The 19,659-nt window shown below is 47.4% G+C and overlaps 6 protein-coding genes across 6 annotated transcripts; 4 read left to right on the forward strand and 2 right to left on the reverse strand.

Annotated features, from left to right (window-relative positions):
- Positions 1-365: 365 nt before the first annotated feature.
- N7516_011538 (putative beta-N-acetylglucosaminidase) lies at positions 366-3,479 on the forward strand (the record flags this gene model as incomplete). Its single annotated transcript, XM_057224256.1, has 4 exons — positions 366-415; positions 611-729; positions 792-3,304; positions 3,369-3,479. 4 exons carry the CDS (start codon positions 366-368, stop codon positions 3,477-3,479), a joined length of 2,793 nt encoding a protein of 930 aa, XP_057069396.1.
- A 3,311-nt stretch (positions 3,480-6,790) lies between these two features.
- Positions 6,791-8,660, forward strand: N7516_011539 (uncharacterized protein; the record flags this gene model as incomplete). The annotated part of the gene is made up of 2 exons (XM_057224257.1): positions 6,791-6,939; positions 7,031-8,660. The coding sequence occupies 2 exons, from the start codon at positions 6,791-6,793 to the stop codon at positions 8,658-8,660; spliced, it is 1,779 nt and encodes a 592-aa protein (XP_057069397.1).
- Positions 8,661-9,414: 754 nt separating this feature from the next.
- On the reverse strand, positions 9,415-13,961 carry N7516_011540 (cleavage/polyadenylation factor CFT1; the record flags this gene model as incomplete). The annotated part of the gene is made up of 7 exons (XM_057224258.1): positions 9,415-10,498; positions 10,567-10,642; positions 10,697-10,895; positions 11,371-11,538; positions 11,609-11,922; positions 11,982-12,194; positions 12,242-13,961. 7 exons carry the CDS (start codon positions 13,959-13,961, stop codon positions 9,415-9,417), a joined length of 3,774 nt encoding a protein of 1,257 aa, XP_057069398.1.
- Positions 13,962-14,530: 569 nt separating this feature from the next.
- Positions 14,531-16,402, forward strand: N7516_011541 (uncharacterized protein; the record flags this gene model as incomplete). Its single annotated transcript, XM_057224259.1, has 3 exons — positions 14,531-15,080; positions 15,141-16,148; positions 16,218-16,402. 3 exons carry the CDS (start codon positions 14,531-14,533, stop codon positions 16,400-16,402), a joined length of 1,743 nt encoding a protein of 580 aa, XP_057069399.1.
- A 355-nt stretch (positions 16,403-16,757) lies between these two features.
- On the reverse strand, positions 16,758-17,422 carry N7516_011542 (uncharacterized protein; the record flags this gene model as incomplete). The annotated part of the gene is made up of 4 exons (XM_057224260.1): positions 16,758-16,822; positions 16,883-16,947; positions 17,008-17,066; positions 17,120-17,422. 4 exons carry the CDS (start codon positions 17,420-17,422, stop codon positions 16,758-16,760), a joined length of 492 nt encoding a protein of 163 aa, XP_057069400.1.
- A 396-nt stretch (positions 17,423-17,818) lies between these two features.
- N7516_011543 (Atg14 domain-containing protein) lies at positions 17,819-19,467 on the forward strand (the record flags this gene model as incomplete). Its single annotated transcript, XM_057224261.1, has 2 exons — positions 17,819-18,473; positions 18,512-19,467. 2 exons carry the CDS (start codon positions 17,819-17,821, stop codon positions 19,465-19,467), a joined length of 1,611 nt encoding a protein of 536 aa, XP_057069401.1.
- Positions 19,468-19,659: the final 192 nt, after the last annotated feature.

Below are 19,659 nucleotides of genomic sequence, written 5' to 3' on the forward strand. Positions count from 1 at the left end.
GGTATATCCGAAATACTTATCATCATATAACTACATAGTTAAGTTAGTTATAATGTAGAATATGCCAAGATATATCCCGTGATCTCTTCAGCGGGGGAACTAAGCTCCTATCTCCCTTATCTCTCTAGTCCCCAGTTTCTTCCCCAACATTTGCGGCTCTGAGGGGAAAAAAAAAAAAAAAAAAGACAAAGCTCCCGAGCTCCAAATTTTTGACTCCTGCAACCTTTTACCCCTTGTCACCTGACGCGTGCACTGGCTTCATATTTCTTACCTGTCAGACGTTTGCGGCCACACCTTGAATCCTCCGACACTGCACCCTTTCCATCCTACCTTTCTGGGCCGTTGCAGGCATTCCTCCTCGGGCCATGGCCCGGAAAGAGGACATGCTGCCCCCAGGTTGGGAGGACCTAGATAGGTATGTCGATCTCCTTTTTCCGCTCATCCCCTATCGGCGTTAATTCTCGCCCCCCCTACCCCCTCTCTCCTCCAACTTTACCTGTCGGGGTATCTCCCTTCACTGTGGAACCTAGTTGTCAATCTAGGGGGGGGGTCTTAAATTATTTCCACTTTAGGAAATATGACACTTCGGAGACATGCTGACATGGCACAGGCAGATGGGTCAGCTCTTTATGATGGGCTTTGATGGAACTTCAGCCAATCCACAGATTCGATCACTCATTGAGAATTATCACTTGGGTGCTGTGCTGCTATGTGCCAAAAATCTGAAATGTATCTTTTTAAAAGGACCCTCCATCGCTAGTAAATTTGGATGGTCACTAATGCATTTACAGCGGCCGAGGATACAACAAGATTGGTTTTGGAATTACAGACCATTGCGCGTGATGCAGGCCATCCCGTTCCATTACTAATTGCCTTGGACCAGGAGAATGGTGGTGTCAACAGTTTATATGATGAGATATATATTCGCCAATTCCCTAGTACCATGGGCATTGCAGCCACTGGGTCCAAATCTTTGGCCCACGAGGTGGCTGTCGCAACAGCACAGGAACTCAAGGCCGTCGGGGTCAATTGGATCTTAGGACCTGTTTTGGATGTTTTGACCAATGTGCGAAATCAACCATTAGGTGTTCGTACCGCCGGCGACGATCCCCAAGAGGCATCTCAATATGGTGTCCAGTTCATGAGGGGTTATCAAGAAGCAGGTTTAGTAACCTGTGGAAAACACTTTCCATCCTATGGTAATCTGGAATTCCTTGGCTCCCAGACGGATGTCCCAATTATTAGGGAATCTCTGGAGCAACTCAGTCTCAGCGCACTTGTACCATTTCGCAATGCTATAACTCAGGGCTTGGATGCCATGATGGTCGGAGGTGTTTCGTTGTCATCTGCTGGGATGAACGTGATGCACGCCTGTCTGAGTGATCAGGTCGTCGACGAGCTCTTGAGAAAAGATCTCCAGTTTCAAGGGGTGGTCGTTTCCGAATGCTTGGAAATGGAGGCACTCACACTTAACATTGGAGTAGGAGGTGGCACTGTGATGGCCAAGAATGCCGGCTGCGATATCATTCTTTTATGTCGGTCATTCCCCGTCCAGCAAGAAGCCATCAATGGGTTGAAGCTTGGCGTGGAGAACGGTATCATCGGCCGTCAGCGCATTGAACAATCGTTGCGTCGCGTTTTAGATTTGAAGGCGCGGTGTACTTCGTGGGAACAGGCACTGAACCCTCCGGGCCTTTCTTCCCTTACACGGATGCAACCCTCGCATACCAACCTTTCCACCCGAGCCTACAACTCTTCCATCACAGTCATGAGAGATAAAAATAACTTACTTCCGTTGTCCAATGTCATCGAGGCAGACGAGGAACTTTTGCTTCTGACTCCGCTGGTCAAGCCACTCCCAACGTCCGCGGTTTCTCTCTCGGTCGCAGAGTCTGTGCATGGGTCACTGGATCCATTATCGTCGGAACGAACCTCCTCGGTTCTGAGTGGCGAGGGGGTCTTCAAAGAACTTGGACGATCACTCTCGCGGCAGAGAAATGGGCGCGTGTTGCACACCTCCTATACTTCCAACGGCGTGCGTCCCATTCACGAAGACCTCATCCAAAGAGCGAGTGCTGTAGTTGTTGTCACGGCAGATGCAAATCGCAATCTATATCAGCAAGGGTTCTCAAAGCACGTCTCCATGGTCTGCCAATCGCAGTATACCTCATCCGGTGAACTTCGCGAGAGGCCATTGATTGTGGTGGCCGTTAGCTCGCCATATGATTTTGCCATGGATTCTGCCATTGGTACTTATATATGCACGTATGACTTCACGGAAACAGCCCTCCAGGCATTGGTCAAAGTTTTGTATGGCGACTTGACACCCTCAGCGGCCCTGCCTGGTTCCATTGGTCGAACGCAGAAGATTCATCAGTCTCGACAGCACTGGCTTGTCGAAAATTGGAACGAGGATCGCGACTCTTTCGCGTTAGATGCTCTGCTCGAGACTATCCGTGCCGACTGTGCACTAGGCCAGCCATCGGAACTTCTTGGAGCTACCGCTAGCAGCTTCTTGCTACGAAACGAGGATGTCGACGAAGCCCATTTCGTTGTCCGGAACAGTAGCACGCATGCCCTCTATGGGTTCTGCGCGACCTACTTCTTTCGATCAACGGGCACCGGTGTGCTTGCATGTCTCATCGTGGACCCCTCCCGAAGAAAACTATCAATCGGACATTCTCTTCACAGCCGCGCGATTCGGACTTTACTTCAACGGAACGGGATGAAACGCTTCCAGCTAGGATCCCGATTACCAGGGATCTACCTTGGCATTCCGACCGTCAACCCTGTTGAGCGCAAGCGGCTACGGCAATGGTTCGCGAACATGGGGTGGAACACCGGACTTGCGCGACCAGTGTGCAGCGCGATCCTCGGCAACCTGTCGACATGGGTGCCGCCCGAAGGACTTACTGCGACCCTGCAGAGTGCCGAGGTCACATACGACCTCGTGTATGGCTGGGACTTTGCGCCGGTGATCCTCGATCACATTAAAACATATGGGCGACAGGGTGTGGCCGATATCTACCGTATGGCTCTGAGTGGCGCGCCTAACTGCGGGATCATTCGGGCCAAGCGGCCCTCCGACGGGGTCATACTCGGGAGTATCGTGGTCTACAATGACCGATCTGCGTTGGCGGAACACATGCCTATGTTGCGCGCCACCCAGACTTCTGTCGGAGGCATTTCATCTCCGGTCATTTCTCCTTGTGGTGAGGATTACTCCACGGTGATGCAGGGCCTGGTCCTGCTGGCTATCAAACAGATCCGGAAGTTGAGTGCCAATGCCGTGGTTATGGACTGTGTATGTTCTTCGTTTCCTTTTTTTCTCCCCCTTCCCCTCCAATTATCCTCTAACAAGAAGATAGGTCGACGGTGACAGTAACTTTGACAATCTCTCCACGATGGGCTTCACTATGCTCCACAGCTTTGAAGAAGTGAACTGTGACGCAGCTACGTGGACGATGATGCATGCGTAGTCGAAGAGATCAGACTTGGTTCGATTTCCCTTTTCCTTTTCCTTTTCTCTTTCTACTCTTTTCGGTTCTGTTTTCCTCACGTCTATGATATCCATATCGCATTGGGTTTGGCATTTATTTCACCCTATTTTCTTTCTTTCTTTCTTTTTTTTTTTTTTTTTTTTTTCAGTTGGATCTAGTCCATTTTCTTTGTTTCACACGATCCCGTAACGGTTTCTTCCGAGGAGTTTCCTTTCATACATTTTTCGATTCATTTTGGACTTGGTCTGAGGTAGGAGGGAAAGTTTGTGTTGGCGTCATTTGGTCTGATCAAATAAATACTTCTATCACAGGGTTCCCACTGGCGATTAATACAGAGATATATATACTCGCATTATAGAAGAATGTACTCTGTAAATGTGGAATATTCTATATGTATGTACTTTGTTGGATTAATTTAAGGGAAAATATAATATTTCATTCTAATTAATCTTTGAGCTTTTAGAAGGTATCAAGGCATCATTCAAACTGAGATCTTACTGGACCGGAAGTCCGTTGGAGCTCGACCTTGGCTATAAACTAGTTAGATGTACTTTCCTCCGTATAACTAGTTAAGTTAACTATAACTAACTAACTAATGCACTTTCTAACTTCAGGGTTTTTATGGGAAATTGTGGGAATTGGGGGAATTGTGGGCTTAGAACGGAACTCCGCTTTGGCGCCGGGCACGAAGCCAAGCATCCACTTTTTTGGGGGTCAAAAAGAGAAAAGAAAAAAAAAAAAAAAAAAAAAAAAAAAAAAAAAAAAAAAGAAAACACAGGGTGTTATGAGTGTAGTATTTTATCTTCTTTTCTTTTTATAATGTGACATTAGAAGGAAATTAGTATATAAGGAATCAATTCTTCTCTCTTTATTCTATATATTCCATACTCTATATTCTATACGGAGTATTCTATATTCCATACTCTATATTCTATACGGAGTATTCTATATTCCATACAATAAATCAAACCAAACAGGTTTCTCGGGCCTCGGGGCCTAACTTTGACCCGGGCCAATGAGTTTTTTTGCGTTCAGAGTTTGAACCAATTTAATTTTCTGTTTGCGTTAAGAAAAATCCCTCAGTTGTACAAGCGGAGCTTCTTTTTTTTTCCTTTTTTTTTTTTTTTTTTATTGAAGCTGAACTGGTTTTCTAGATGTCTACATTCCTAATCTACGATTCCAGGAATGTTACAGAGATATTCCTCAGAATATAAGTGGTACATAACCCATATACATGTTCATCCTACCATGGATGAAGCTTTTCGGGATAGTCCCAAATCCCAAGGTTCGATTGACACCGTTGAAAGAGCTGCTAACCTTGAAACCTTGGGACATTCAACCTTGGGACATTCAACCTTGGAACAAGCCCATCGTCAACTGTGGATGGCTCCCGTGGTCAGAACCTTGGTATACATTTTGTAGGCTGCATCGGGAAACGCGCCGGAAGAAAAGAAAAAAAGGGCAAAAAAAAAAAAAAAAGAAAAAAGAGATGATTTCGGTAATAATCAAATCGGGTAAATGCACATCCTCTTCATTGATTCACATGCGAAAACGAGGAAGCTTCTCTCGCCACTCAATCTCCCAGTCTCTCTTACCGTCTGACATCCCCCTGGACCATCCTGTATCTCCTTCCATAATGGATTTTGTTTTATTGAAATCTAGAGAATTCCCAGAGTTATTTAAGACAGGTAAAAAAATAAAGAAGAGAAAAAAAGGGTGCATATGTATGGTTATAGATACTGCACTAAGAAAGGTATATGAAGTATGAAATCTGAACCTTGGAACTTTGAATGGAGTACGGATAGATCCACGGACATCGCCGGACCCGAGACCAAACAGCTCAACTGTTTAGGCTAACCGAGGCACTTTATCCAAATGCTCATAATATTACATGCATGGATAACATTGCAGATTGCAGATTGCAGATTGCAGATTATTATTACCGTTTTCGGTGGGGCGTTAAGCCAAAGTACAGGGTCCAGCAGAGTACCGGGGGGGAGCACCAGTTTCTGATTCTCAATGCGCAGTATATTCTGATTGGATGTTGGTTGACCCCTACAGCTGCAGGTCAGACGGTCGATGATGATCATCCTTGAGGCGAATGTGATCGCATTGTTGAGATGTAAAAAGAAGGGAATTATGTAGATAGGTATATTGTAGAAAGCAAAGCTTAGACAATTATCTATTCATTCAGACCTTATATAGTAGACATAAGAAAGTAATAACCTTTCGGTACTCATCCTATAACTATTAACTAACTAGTTACCTAGGTATTAATTATATTATTAATATGTGGCGTTCTCAGGGAGGGAGTCGACCCGAAGCAGTAGTACCTTAATAGGCAGGTGGGTATTCAATATTCTAGATTTACAACATACAGACTACTTGTATTAGTTAGAATGGCCATCCAACATACAAAAGAATGGAAGTAGTTGTACGTATATAATATCAACATCTGTTGATCTTCAGGGCCCAGTGAGAGAGATGATTGCCGAGAGCCGGCGATCAAGTCTTACCCCATCGGTGCTGAGGGATTTGCATATTTAATTGTTATTGGTACTCCTATACTCCGTACTACTCGGTACTAAAAAAAAATTGATATTAATATAAAAAAAGTCCATTAAATATGCAATATTTATTTATCTATATATTATATGAATGAATATACTATTATATGAATACTATATTGTATATATGAATAGATGAATTATCTATAAAATCTATAAAATCTATAAAATCTATAAAATCTATAAAATCTATAAAATCTATAAAATCTATAAAATCTATAAAATCTATAAAAATAAAATAAAAGCTGACTCAGCGCTGCGTTCGTTCTCCGCAAAAACCGCGGCTCCACTATTCCCCGAATCCGTTGATCGTTTGGGTGCAGAAGGTCGAGATTCCTCTCTCTCACACGCTCTGTCTCTCTCACACACACACACACTCTCTCTCTCCCCTCGGTGATTTGTTTCTTCTCTTTCTCTTTAGGTATACACACAACTTTAATACCTCTCAATATCCTTTATATCCACTATAATCCTGATATTTCCATTTCCGTCTCAAATGTCCTCTCCGCCTTCACTCCCGCCTTAGCCTATCTTTCCGCTTCGTTGCTTGCAGCATTCCCCAGGGTCTGGTCTACTCATCCTTGGGCTTCTCTTCGTCTGACCTCTTTACTCTTGCCCTTTTCATCTCCTCTTTCTCTCACTGTCTTTATATAAGAGGCAATTATATATATTCCTCCCCCGCATCGTCTACTGGTCTGCCTCCGTATCGCATAAGCTCTTACCATGGAGGGCTTCGATACTATGGCGATGCCGCCATATTTGGCTAGTCCCCTGTCACTGGGGAATTTGCAGAGTACCGACTATCTCAATGCCATGTCTGGTCTAGATCTACCGGATCACCGGTCCAACTTCGATTCCGAGACCTTTGTTAGGTGATTAGATGTCCAAGTGGGACGAGAGGGGGTGGATCATCCACTCCCGCTCGACTGTTGAAACCATTTTTGCTAATTTGATATACAATAGTGAGGATCTCGCTAACTTCGCGCCTCCTAATTTGTCACATCAACTGAGACGTTTCTCTTCCGCATACGAAGACCCTTTCACCGAGATGGTGGCGCCCTTCGACCCAACGCCCCAAGAACAACCCCAGGACTCGTCGATCGATCACAACAACAAGCTGTTAAGCTTTTCGCTACCAGTATATCACTTCACACTCCTCGACTATTCCATGCGCCGAACCTCCTTATCGGTGGCGGCACAGTTGCACGGGATGTTCTTTCTCGCCGAATCCCCCTATACAACATCCCCTTCGGAAAATGCCCCGCCACAACAAGGTGCCGAGTTGACGTGTTATCGTCGCAATCTGTTCCAAATTACCGGTTCAGTAACTTTGCCCCGCGGGATGCGCTATATCATGACCGACCAAGGCGACCGAATTCCCATCCTCGCACAGGAACTCACCGTATCAGCCACAGAATCCGTGGAAGGAAACCCCGTAAAGATTATCTCGGTGCCATGGAAGACCCCCTCGGCTGCGGCCGCTAATTCGGGCACGGCTCCCGAGGAGAACAACCCTAGTACGGGCGCTAAGATCGAGAAGGAGCCTCCCCCAATTCCCTTGGACATCATGGCGGGTCAGGATTTGGATTCAGACTACGCAACCTTCCCTATCGCCTGGAAGCGTCTACAATTTCGTGTCGCGACCGCCAACAATGGTCGCCGAAAGGAGCTACAGCAACACTTCGTCGTTCGCCTCAAGGTGGTCGCGACTTTATCCACCGGTGCAAAGATCCCTATCTCGGAGGTGCAGTCAGGTCCCGTCATCGTGCGTGGGCGCAGCCCACGCAACTTCCAGTCACGCAAAGATCTACCCCTTAGTGGGAGCGCTGCTGCTTCGCGCAAGAATGCCCAGGCCAACTCCTCGAATTCCGCTATGAACCGCACACCAACAAGCGACTCCGTCCCGCGTCGTGCCAGCGTGACTCCCGCCAAGGCGAAGCCAGCCGCCCAGAGCAGCTCTCCTGAAACAACGTCCGTTCCCCCGCCGAGCATTATGCAGCAGACTAAAGCAACCCCGGATTGGACCCCCATCCCACAGTCCGCATCAAACAATGTCATGTCTCATGCCCCCAAGTCCATGTTCCGTCATTCCAGCCCGGAGCAGCTCTCTCAAGCCGACTCACATCGTCGTATCGGTTCCACAACAGCGGCCGCTGCACCGATCAATTTGTCGTTACTAGACGAGGAAGAAGGCAGTGACCCTAATCTCCATCTTGACCAAAATATGGTGTCCCCTTTCGCTACCGAGTTGTCACATCAGCGATCGCTGAGTCTCGACCAATCTGCACCGCCTTCCAAAATGCGCAAGCTCTCTCACGCTGTCTCTCAAACCCCTTCGCGGAGCGTTGCTTCATCCATGCCGTTGCTAGAGACTGCCAACCTGCCCCAGTCATTCGCGTCATCGCTCCCCTTTCCGAACGAAAGCACTGATCTTCTCTACGAATACTTCCCCCTCGGAATGGATGACTGGCAAGCCCCTGTCGATGCCGTCTACCGACCACATGTGGTGCATCACACCAATATGCCGGAGATGAAATTTGTGGCCTCTAGAGGCCGGAGCAAGCGGTACTTTGCCGCAGAAGATGTGTTCTAAACTCCCCAGTACTGGGATGTTGAGTTAATGGCGCTGGGTGGAGTTAGTCTCTTCCTTCTCGCATCTGCATTGTCACACTGGGATGAGGTGTTTCTTGATTTTTTGGGGGTTGATACTGCTTTTCTAGATTTGGCTTTGTGTTTTATGGACAAACACAAAGTACGAAACATGGTTTGATTTCAAACTTGACACCTGATGTCGAATGTGTTACTGATATTGATGCTCAGTCCCGGGAGGGGGCATGGAGATGGGTTCAAGGATCTGATTTTTAATCTTTGAATTCGAATCGTGCAAGGCGAAAATGGCGAAAATGGCGAATGTGGGCGTGCTTGGGCGTTTTGGCTTGATTTACTTGGTTGATTTGTGTTTTTATATGTAGGAATTGGAATTGGAATTGGAATTGGATGGGGATGGTTGGATGGACTTGGATTAACCACGTTTGGGACTGGGATTGGAATTGGCACTGTCTGTTTTTCTTCTGTTTTTCTTCTGTTTTTGTCTCCTGATTGGATGTGGTTTAGTGGTTTTAGTTATATCCCATTGTGTTTTGATATCACGCTATTTACTTGTGATGGGGCTGTTCTCGTGGCCATGCCATATATATTGAAATTCCATCTTGGGCTGCCTGCCCACTTCTCTTTTATCTTCCCGAGACATAATAGTAGAATCAAATTGCAAAGGGTAAGCCTACTCAGTGAGTCGCTTTTTTTTTTTTATCATTTCCTTAAAATGCACCGAAAAAGCGTTTCCGGTATCATAGATATCCGAGTCCATCACCGCCAATAGTCTCCAGATCAGCCTTGATCTCCCACTCCGTCGCGCCAACCCGGCCTGCAATCTCAGCTTGCCGCTGCTTGCCCATATTCAGCCATAAACGCAATAGATTGCCATCGACCATACCACGACCAGCAGCCCCGTCGCTTTCGATAGCCCGGAAAGCACGCGCATTCAGACCGGCAGGATGGTCGACGGTGTTGATCAACTGAGACTGTAGTGCTGATAGTCGACGGTATGACTCCTCAGCAACCGACGTCACAAGCGCCAAAGATCCATTTTGCGAAGCAATGAGAACCTGGTGTTTGGCGAAGGTCTCATCCACGTCCATTGCTTCTTCGGATGACTCGGGGAACTCCGATGAAACTGCTGTGCGAGGCAGCAGAGTGACTGATGATGCGAAGTTGCCGGTGTAGAATTTGCTTCGGCTGAGGAGTCGATCGCCGTTGGAGGATTTGGGGTCTTCCGGGTCGTATTGCAGGACGTGCAGGTTGCAGTCGCTGTCAGCGACTAGCATGTACAGCTTGTTCCCGTCCGGGAGGAAGTCGGCTGCCACCACCTCCAGGTACTCGGGGTCTTTGCCGAAGAGTGTCATTCTATATGGCTCCTCTGAGTAGCCGGCGAACCAGAGTCCCTTCACGGCATCTCCTAGGATAACCATGCCGGTGCCCTTGAGCTCTTTGGCGACATTGACGTAGCATTGCATGTCCATAAATGCAACGGGAAGAAGGCTCCCATCTTCCTTGAGACCTCGGACCATGCACTTCTGTCCCTGGGCTACGATGATGAACCCTTGGCCACCGATGCCAGACAGCGCGGTCACTGCACCCTTCACTGACTCCTTGCCAATCAGTTTGAGTTTGCGGCCTGTCTCCGGCTTTTCGGGATCTGGGGCCACTTTGATCACATCAAAGACATAGATCGTCCCGCGAGCTGGCATATCTTCCCCCTTAGCGATGGCGGTTCCGACCACGATTAGATCCCTCCGCTCGTGTGTATTCTCCGAAACCTCAATGTTCACGTTCTTAACCGCTGTCACCTGCTCATCGGGATCCAGAGGGTAACTATAAATATTAGTATTTGGAATTGTCATGTCTTGAGTTTGTTGGTCAGGTTGGGGAGGGGGTTTTACCTGTCAACAATGGTCCATGTCTTTGGACTGACGACCTTGATGCTGCTTTCGGGGATTTTCGGACAAAAGGATAGCTCTTGAGATTAAATTAGCACAGCATGATGGGAAAACGCTTGAAGCAATCACGAACCTTCATTCCGCCACTCAGGGTGCAGATCATCACCCTCCGGCAACTTGAAGTCACCTTGGTGGCTTGTGCCGAGAACATACGTCTCAGAAGATGTCGAGTAGGCCAAGAAATCGACTTGCTCTTCAATTGGAACTTTACGCAATGTCCACGAATGGTCAAATTGAGTTTGAGAAGGTAGTTGACAAGCCCGGATACAGCTCTACAAAGACAGAATTAGTAAATGGAGATAGCACCACAACGGTGAACGGAAAGTCTCACCTGAGAATCAACGTAAATGAACCCATTTTCACAGCCAGTGTCGGTCGAATCAAAGGAACTTAGCCAACGTGTAAAGCCCCTCTAAGACGAATGATGTGCGGTGAGCTCTTTGCAGTTTTAAATACAAAGCTTGATGAGGCTCCCGGCATAAAGATGGTGCTCAACCCTGAGACATTAGGAAGAACCCTCAGGGGTCTCAATCGCTGTTGTTTCTGTATTTGAGAGGATACCCCCCTGAAGGGCTTTTCGGTAGAACATGATTTGACTCTCGGAATAATTGCAAGCGACGAGACGATCCATGATCAGCATTTGCCGGGACTAGGCTTGGTTTGTAGAACACTAGATCGTCATTTTCGGTTCGAACCTGGAATGCTCGAGTTAGAGATCAGAAAAGCCATTAACAAAAGGTTTCTTACAATCAGATAAGGAGAAAGGCCAGAACTATCACCAAGATTGGCAACGACAAATTCTGTCAGTGTCTCCCGGTTATTAGATCGTTTGGGCAGCTCGGTCGACAATACGGGTGGCAAGCAGTCGACACCTTCAATGATCGCGATCAACTTCATGTCAGAAAGTCGGAAGATCTGTAATCTAAGTCAGAACCAATGCCTAAATCTTCCTTTTTTTTATTTTTTTTCTTTGGCGACCACCTACCGATAGCTTATACTCCAAGTTCAATAGGAATAGAAGCACCTCGCCTTCTGAAGTGTCCTTCGACGATGAGCCTGCAACGCTGAATGACTGTGAATTATCGTGATAAAGGCACCCGGAGCGCCATTGTGACGAGCTGATCTCATTTGAAAGTGGAACTTCATCGAGGTCACCACTTTCATCCGCCTGCAGAAGCAATACTGATGAATCATCCCGAATAATCACAAGATAAGGATCAATAAAGCTGGCGCTCACAGCCACGCGCTCATCACTGGTGTCTTCATCCCAAACAGGGTAAATCTGTGACAATCCCAGGTCTGTAGAGTTTCACCATTAGCTTATGCAATGCTTGCAAGCAGGCTGGAGTAGAATGTACCTATGTCGTAACTTCTGACTTCATTCCGCAGAACCTGAACTAGACGAGTCTCGCCTGCCAAAGATCCAATATCAACCGTGCAATCTTCATTTGGGTTGAACTCTGGTGCTTTGAAGGGGTTTAGGCTTTGTTCTTCCACGACGCAGACCTCGTTCACTTCCTGCTCCGAATCCGTAGACCGAGAGATAACCACATATTGACGAGAGGGGTTGTCTGTGCTGGAAGCTCCTCTCCTTTTTTGACTCTGACTGGCCAAACACCATCCGCGTCATCGACTTCCAGAGACATAGTAGTCAAAGGATCAATTTCGCGCTTGATGACTACCAAGCCACCGCCTCTGCCTGAGCCCTGAGATGCCACCAACTCCAGTTCTATCGCACCAGTTTCACTTGTAGCTTGGCTTATGCGATTCGTATCCGAAGCTTTGCCCAAAGTGATGTCCCTCAATGGACCAATGCTAGGAAGTTGATCGTTCAGTCGAAAGTGATAAAATTCGGGGGTTGAGTTGTCGGTTCCCATGCGATTATCGACTTGTGTCGGCCCAGGCGCCGAGGAATAAAGGTCATCATCCTCCATCTGGTCATCATCATCTGACAGACCATCCAGACCATCCAGACCATCCGCTGTTTGTTTAGACTCAAGCCGAGCTTTTTTAGTAGAGGCGGATGAATGCGACCATTCTAGGAGCACCGAGTCGGCATCCTCGCTGCCGATGAAGACGTTTCCATCTCCGAGACAAGTGGAGCAGGAGGCGGCCGACTTCAAAATATCTCCACCTGCATGCGCCGGAAGGGAGTGAACAGTGATACCGGAGACAGACCGACCATCAAGTTTGAATTTGATCAATGCCATGTCGCCGGATGCAAGCGCTAGGAGTAGGTCGCCGCTATCACCACCAAGTCGTTCAACCACGCAGCCTTCGAGGCGGAACGCCAAGTCCGATTGGTCGGTCATTGAAAATGAAGAAACCTGCCTTGAAAACTCATTAACTCCCACGGCATTGGTTTTACCGGCTTGGTCCACATGAACAATTTCATTGGAACCAAGAAGCAAGGCACCTCCTACTGGAAGTGGGAGTGCCACAACTTTGAACAGATCACTAGGAAGACGAGATACCGAAAGGAGGGTGGTAGAAGCTCGCTGCTCAAGATCCAGTGTAAACACGGCGTAGAATACGACGTCCTTTCTTTCATGGAGAAGGGCAGTAGAGGTTGCGACTTGAGAATATAAAATTCCAAACGTCGGCTCTCTGTATTCGTATAAGAACGCAAGACTTATGGGGTGTAGCAATGAAGGATCCAAGGCAGTCAATGGCAGGACGAAAGACGAGGAGTAGGGTGTTTGGTGTATTGGTCCTTCTTTGCTATTCTCAATCTGTGCTCCTCCACCAGAGTTCTGATTTGGGCGTTCTCCATCAAGCTCCGAATCGTAGTCATCCATCACCAAGTCATCACCTGCCTGATGAAAGGGCAAAATCGCAAGGTTGCGAATTCCAAAGTTGTAAACCGCGCATCTACTGCTTGGGTCAACACTCAGAATGCTCCCACACCGGCTCAGGTCAGGCACCCAGGGGCTGCGGGTCAGGTCATCCCGCTCGTAGTAATGGATGGAAATTGTTGAGATTCCATGACGCTCAGGGTCCCACTCAATCAAGCTGAGCTTGGCATTGCGGACTGCAATCAAGATGGCTTCTCCACCACTCTTGGTGTTCAAGATTTTGACTCGGCTTAAATCAGTCACGGTTCCGGATAGCGGGTATTCCTTTTCCAGTACTAATTTCGTTTTTGGTTGAGAAAATTGCAAAGAATGGGGCTCTGAACCTTCCTTCTGTGGTTGAGAGGAGACCACCCTAATGAGAGAGAAAACTTGCAATAGAGAGGTTCTGATAACAATCAAATTGCTGGCAGTGGCTGAGGTGAAAGGAACTGCCAAAGCATGTGTGACCCCCGTGGGGGGTAATAACTCTGTGTAGCACTGCATTTGGAGGATATTTTCCCACTGTCAAAGCTCACAAAAGGCTTGATACTGCTAGGAAACCGCCAATGAGCTAAATTGTGTTTTTGATATGGTCTGAGATGCACATTGCAATTGTAAACCTAGGGGCAGAAAACCGAGAATGTGAAGCTGTCCAAGTATCAAGAATAATGGCACAAAGAAAGGGTTCAAAATAGACAAGAGAAGTGATCAAGATCAAAATATCAAAATCAAGATTGATCTCTCTCTGCCTTGTGCAGTCAAGTTTGTAGCTCCTTTGAAGCGGAATCAAAGCGGAGATAGGAAAGGGTCAGCTGACTGGTCTGGCAGAATTGAGCGGCCAATATATTCTGCCTGATAAAATCCTACCGCCCTTTGCTGCATATGGCTCAAAATGGTTTAGCGTCAAACAATCAATGACGACATAGGCAGATTGCCAGCTTTGGGGAGATCATTTTTCTTGTTTGGATGTTATTGTAAGTCTCATTCCTGGCATCATTACTTCAGTATCTTACTAGGAGTATTGATGCAGGTCCCACAACCAATGTGCACAGTGTGAATTGCTATTCTTCAATATGGCACTCCTTCAGACTTCCCTCATCTGGGCTGTGTATGGGGTGGTGGTAGCTATTCTACTGGCAGTGGCGTCGGTGTTTATCTATGTCTACCAAACTCCTCGCGATCGCTCTCCTTCAGTCACTCTGACTTGCATCACCTCAATTACTAGTCTTCTTGCAACGGTGCTCTTGCTACCTGTCGATGTCGCTTTGGTATCCTCCACTACGTCGTCCAAGTTAGGCCAGCGAAAGGACTGGGCAACACAGGATGTGGTGGACAGAATCACTTATTCCTTGACCATTACCTATTATCTTCTGTACTCCTTGGATGCCCTGCTCTGTCTTCTCGTTATCCCCTTTACATATTTCTGGTATGAGGAATATGATGAGGTTGCGACCGAGGAAGGAGTCCAAACTTTGGGCCAACGGATTTGGGGTGCCCTAAAATACACACTTTCATTCGTTGCAGTCATTGTGATCTTGTTCCTAGTTGGGTTCTTCATTCCAGTGTCACAGGGAAAGAATGACATGGATCTGGATTACTTTAGGCGCTTGCTGACTGAAAACCGTGAGTATTTGAGTATTCTGATGTTGAACCGGACCGTGAAGCTAATGCAATTATGAAAAGATGGCGAGCGTGCTCTCACTTTCGCTCTTGGTCTGTTGATGACGATTGGTCTTTGCCTTTATGTCTTATACACATCCGTGGGACTAGCCCTTCTGCCAATCAGCCTGATCAAAACTGCACCATCAATCTCTAGTGCTAACTTGCGAGCGAGCACTACGCAACAACTTGACATGAACCAAGAGCGGCAACGGCAACTCGAGGGACGATGTGCCGGAGATCCCGGGCTTCTGTCCTCCAAGGACCGCCGAGAACTTGATACACTGGTGCGGGAAGAGAGGACCCTCATCCGGCGCCAACGTCTAGCGGAAGAATCCCAAGGCGGAGGCCGTAGCTGGTTGATAAGGGCATGGTACAAAATTGGGGCAGTGTTCCGGCCCTTCAAGCTCCTTGGGGGGATCTTGCTGCTATTCATTGCTTTCCTCACATGGGTATCCATGCTCTTGACGGCAATTGACAAAGCAAAGAATTCGATTTGCAAGCATCGTTGTGGATATATCCTCGCATATGTCAACATCTTTAACCCCGTCAACTGGGCACTTGTTAAATCTGCCAGGTTCTTCCCCATTGATTACGCTATATTCACCGCACTTGTATTGCTATTCTTCTGCAGTTCTGTGGTTGGAATCGCAGTGGTTGGAATCCGCTTCCTATGGATTAGGATTTTCCAAATCAGAAGCGGCCACACATCTCCCCAGGCTCTACTCTTAGCCACCGTCATGTTGATGCTGATCATTTTAGCCTTGAATTATTCCATTTCGATGGTAGTCGCCCCCCAGTATGCCACATTCGGCCCACAGACATTCTGTGATCGCGCTCCGGGAAGTTTCATCGGAAAGCCAGATTGCTCAAACAGCAAAGAACTTATCAAGCCATGCTCAGAGTTGGCGGAGAATCCTGCAGCACAGCAAGTTTGTACACCCAGTGTCGTGAGCACATTTTTGAACCGGATCACCCTGAACTACCCATTCTTTGGAGTGGTGTTCTTCTGGGCTCAGTTCTTCTTCCTAGGTAAGTCTAAACGTCGCTGCGTTCCTACCAGGATTCCATTTTCGTATTAATCCAACACCAACACCACAGGCTTATATCTGATTGTCTTTGTCACCTCCCTTCTCCGTTCACCACAATTGGACGAAGCGCAACTCGATGAAGATGCAGAGGAAGCCGAGGAGGAAAGCTTATTGGCCAATACCGGTAGACGCTTCAATGCCAGCTGGCAAGACATCACAGGCAGAGCTGCCCGGGGTGAACGCTCTCGGGGCTAATCGTCGAGGTCTTGCAAATGTTGATGGCTACCTAGGTAGAGCTCAGAGCCCCATAGTCACCGAGACTAGCAAAGAAATGAACTTGTAATTCTGTTGCCTGCAATCATGGTTGGTTATGTTCCTAATAGTTCCATTTGAATGACTCCCAAGGGTTTCAACCGTATTTTTCTTTACTTGTAGTACATTTTCGGGGGTTTTTATTGATTTTTCCTCTAAGCCATCATATAAGGGAGGAAATACATGATGGATGGCTTCCTGCATGCTAATTCAATTCCCGCTTGGAAGGTCGACTCTCATATAGAAAGGACTGGGTAACATAAACTCATAATTCATAAATGTCGTGTTGATCATGTGCTTAAACCTTCATTTGATCGTTCAACAAGGCGAGAGCATTTTGGAAAGCCTTCACCACCTCCGCATCTTCAGATAGATGAGCGATCAGGCCTTGTTTCCAAGTCAAAGGGACAAAAAGGGACTTACAATGCCTCTTTTTGTTTTCCACACTGACTTCGGAATTTTGAACGTGCTGCATTTGGGTCTTGAACCTGTAGAGGATTGATTATTCGTTCATTCACATCTTAGGGCCAAAGCTAGATTGATCGAACCTTTTCAAAGCCCTGTTCTCATCTTGCGAAACGGTGGTTTGCGACCATGCCATGAAAACCTACCGGGTGCTCAGACATGAAATTGCAAGTATGATGTGGTTCTAAAACTTACTTCAAGAAGCTTGGCTGTTTCACCACGAAGATTCTCTTCGACTCGGCCGTGTTCCTCCATCGCATCGGCATATTTGCCCTGCAGCTGTTCCCAGTTGCAGCCTTCAAGACCTTGTGTCAATCTAGAGACAAGTGGAACCTCATCATTGATAGGTGTAGATGTAAGAGCTTCAACTGGTGATTGTGGGCTTTTGTTCTCTTGGAAGCTCCCACTGCCTGGAGGGCTTTTGCTTCCTTGACTGACACGGGGTGACATTGCCCCCGGTCGAGGGATTTTGCTGGCCTTGTTTGGTGTTGACTGCATACTGGATTAGCTGACTTGGTATAAATATCAAAACCAATGATTGTTTCAGTAGAATTCGGACTCACTGGTTCGTCGATGTTATCCAAAATGAGCGATAAGATTGCGATAACGGAGTGTCAGGTGACGTTGACAAGTACATGTGCACATCCCGTCTTCTCTTCTCTTCCTTCCTCTGAAGAAAGATTGGCTAAAGGTGATGTCTTGAGGCCGGTCATATCCTTTAAATCAACATATTATTTGAGTCATGTGGGATTTGCATCTCTTTGATGAGCCCTTCTCACTCCTCTATATGGTTCTCGGCGACTCAAGTAGCTCCTATAATTATCCTGGAACGCAACATGAAAATGCCCCTTACGCTCTCAAAGAACAGCTGAAAATTAAATCGAACTGTCTGCGATGAGCTGTTCTATATGCTCACGTGCCCCTCATTCCCGCCTTTCTTTCCACTGTCCGACATGTGCCCGCAATCAGCTATATCAACTACGAATCGACAGCACGCAAGTTCTTCTGGAGAAAGAAGTCCTTGGGAAACAAATCGAGACCGCTGTTACTTGTGGTAGCTCCTGGGATAATCCTTCCCCGCATGGACAAGAGCCGCTCGATACGGACAAAGCTTGCTCTCCCCGCTGGGTCCTCCAAACGATAAGCACTCGACATGCAGTGTCTTTGGCAAAGAGAGAATTGGTTTCTCATCAGCTCGAGGCTTTGAAATTAGAGGTCAAAGCCAAAAAGACCGAGATTGCCAAGCGAAAGGAGGCCCTAGCACGCAGACGGTCAGATGCTGAATCTGCCAAATTTCAACTAGAAGAGCGAGAAACTGGGATCCTGGCTGGCGTTCAAAATACCAGCAAACGGGTGGAACACGTTTGGCATTCCCTCCATAGCAAAACGGCGGAGTCACGTATTTATCTTTGTCGAGAAGTCGCTAATCTATATGGCCTACGGAAGGCTACGAAGAAGGGCCAGGGTCGGGAGACATATGTGCTTGGATGTGGTTTTATCGTTGACTTGAGGGATATGAATGGCAAGTTTACACGATCACTTCCAAGCAGTTATTCATCTCGTGGCATACTAACAGGGCGGGTACAGGTATCCCACATGAACAGATATCCACGTCCTTTTCTAACATCGCTCATCTTTTGATCATCGTCTCGCACTATCTTTCCTTGAGACTTCCCGCCGAGATTACGCTGCCTCATAAAAACTATCCCGTGCCTACGATCTACAACCCCTCAGCATCATATCGCTCGCGCAACGGTCACGATGGAGCTGATTACCAGGCGGCATCGAGTCCAGCTGCATCAAGGACGGTGGACCCGCATACCCACACACCACACCCACGGCCTCTCTTCATTGATAAGCCACTGCCCCGGTTGGCGAAGGAGGATCCCGCAACATATGCCTTCTTCCTCGAAGGAGCTACCCTCTTAGCATGGAATGTTGCATGGTTATGTCGAACCCAAGGGATAAACCTCTCATCGGACTCTTGGGATGAAGTCTGCGATATCGGGAAGAGCTTGTGGCAACTGCTAGTTGCTCCGCCAGCCCATCCTTCAACTCTGATGCGAGCCTTTGCCGGTCGAGACACGCAAACACAAATGAAATCTGCCAAAGACTCTCCCAAAACGACGATTCAGCGGACAACCTCATTCCCCATGTTAGGTCACTATTCTCATGGTACGGCGCATTCTTTCCTGGGAGCCTCGGAAGGAGTTGAATTCATGCGAATGTGGAAACTCCCTACCCCAACCAAGATTGTGGATAGATTGAAGTCCAATCTTCTAGGCGAAATGGCCAGTGCGGAATGGGAATTGCTAGAAGAAAAAGAATGGGATGATGCAGCCATGGAGTCCCCTCAGCCATCTGTTTCGCAAAACCCCAAGGTGGTTGTCCCAGGCTCTCAATCTGGATCGGTGGAAACAGACAGCAGAACTTCAAAAACACGTTCTGGGAAGACTCCAGGCCATGAGAGTGCCTCTTCCCCACGACCCAAAGGTACCAAAGGATGGACTAAGGTAGCAGATAGAGGTCATGGATCAGTGTAATATTTATTCCGTCTATGACATCTCCCCGAGGTCACTTCAATAAATCACAAGACTCGCATTGCCCACGTGGGAACCCTTTGAAGGTCTTCAGTATGACTAAGCGAAGGGAGAGGTCCCGAGTCAAGACTCACTTTATCGCGTTGTTCAAGCAAACCACCCTGCTCTAGCATTTGTTCTTTTCTTTTCTTTCTT

This window comes from Penicillium verrucosum, assembly GCF_028828655.1.
Source record: "Penicillium verrucosum strain IBT 35672 chromosome Unknown utg000005l_segment0_segment0, whole genome shotgun sequence".
NCBI classification, from domain to species: domain Eukaryota; kingdom Fungi; phylum Ascomycota; class Eurotiomycetes; order Eurotiales; family Aspergillaceae; genus Penicillium; species Penicillium verrucosum.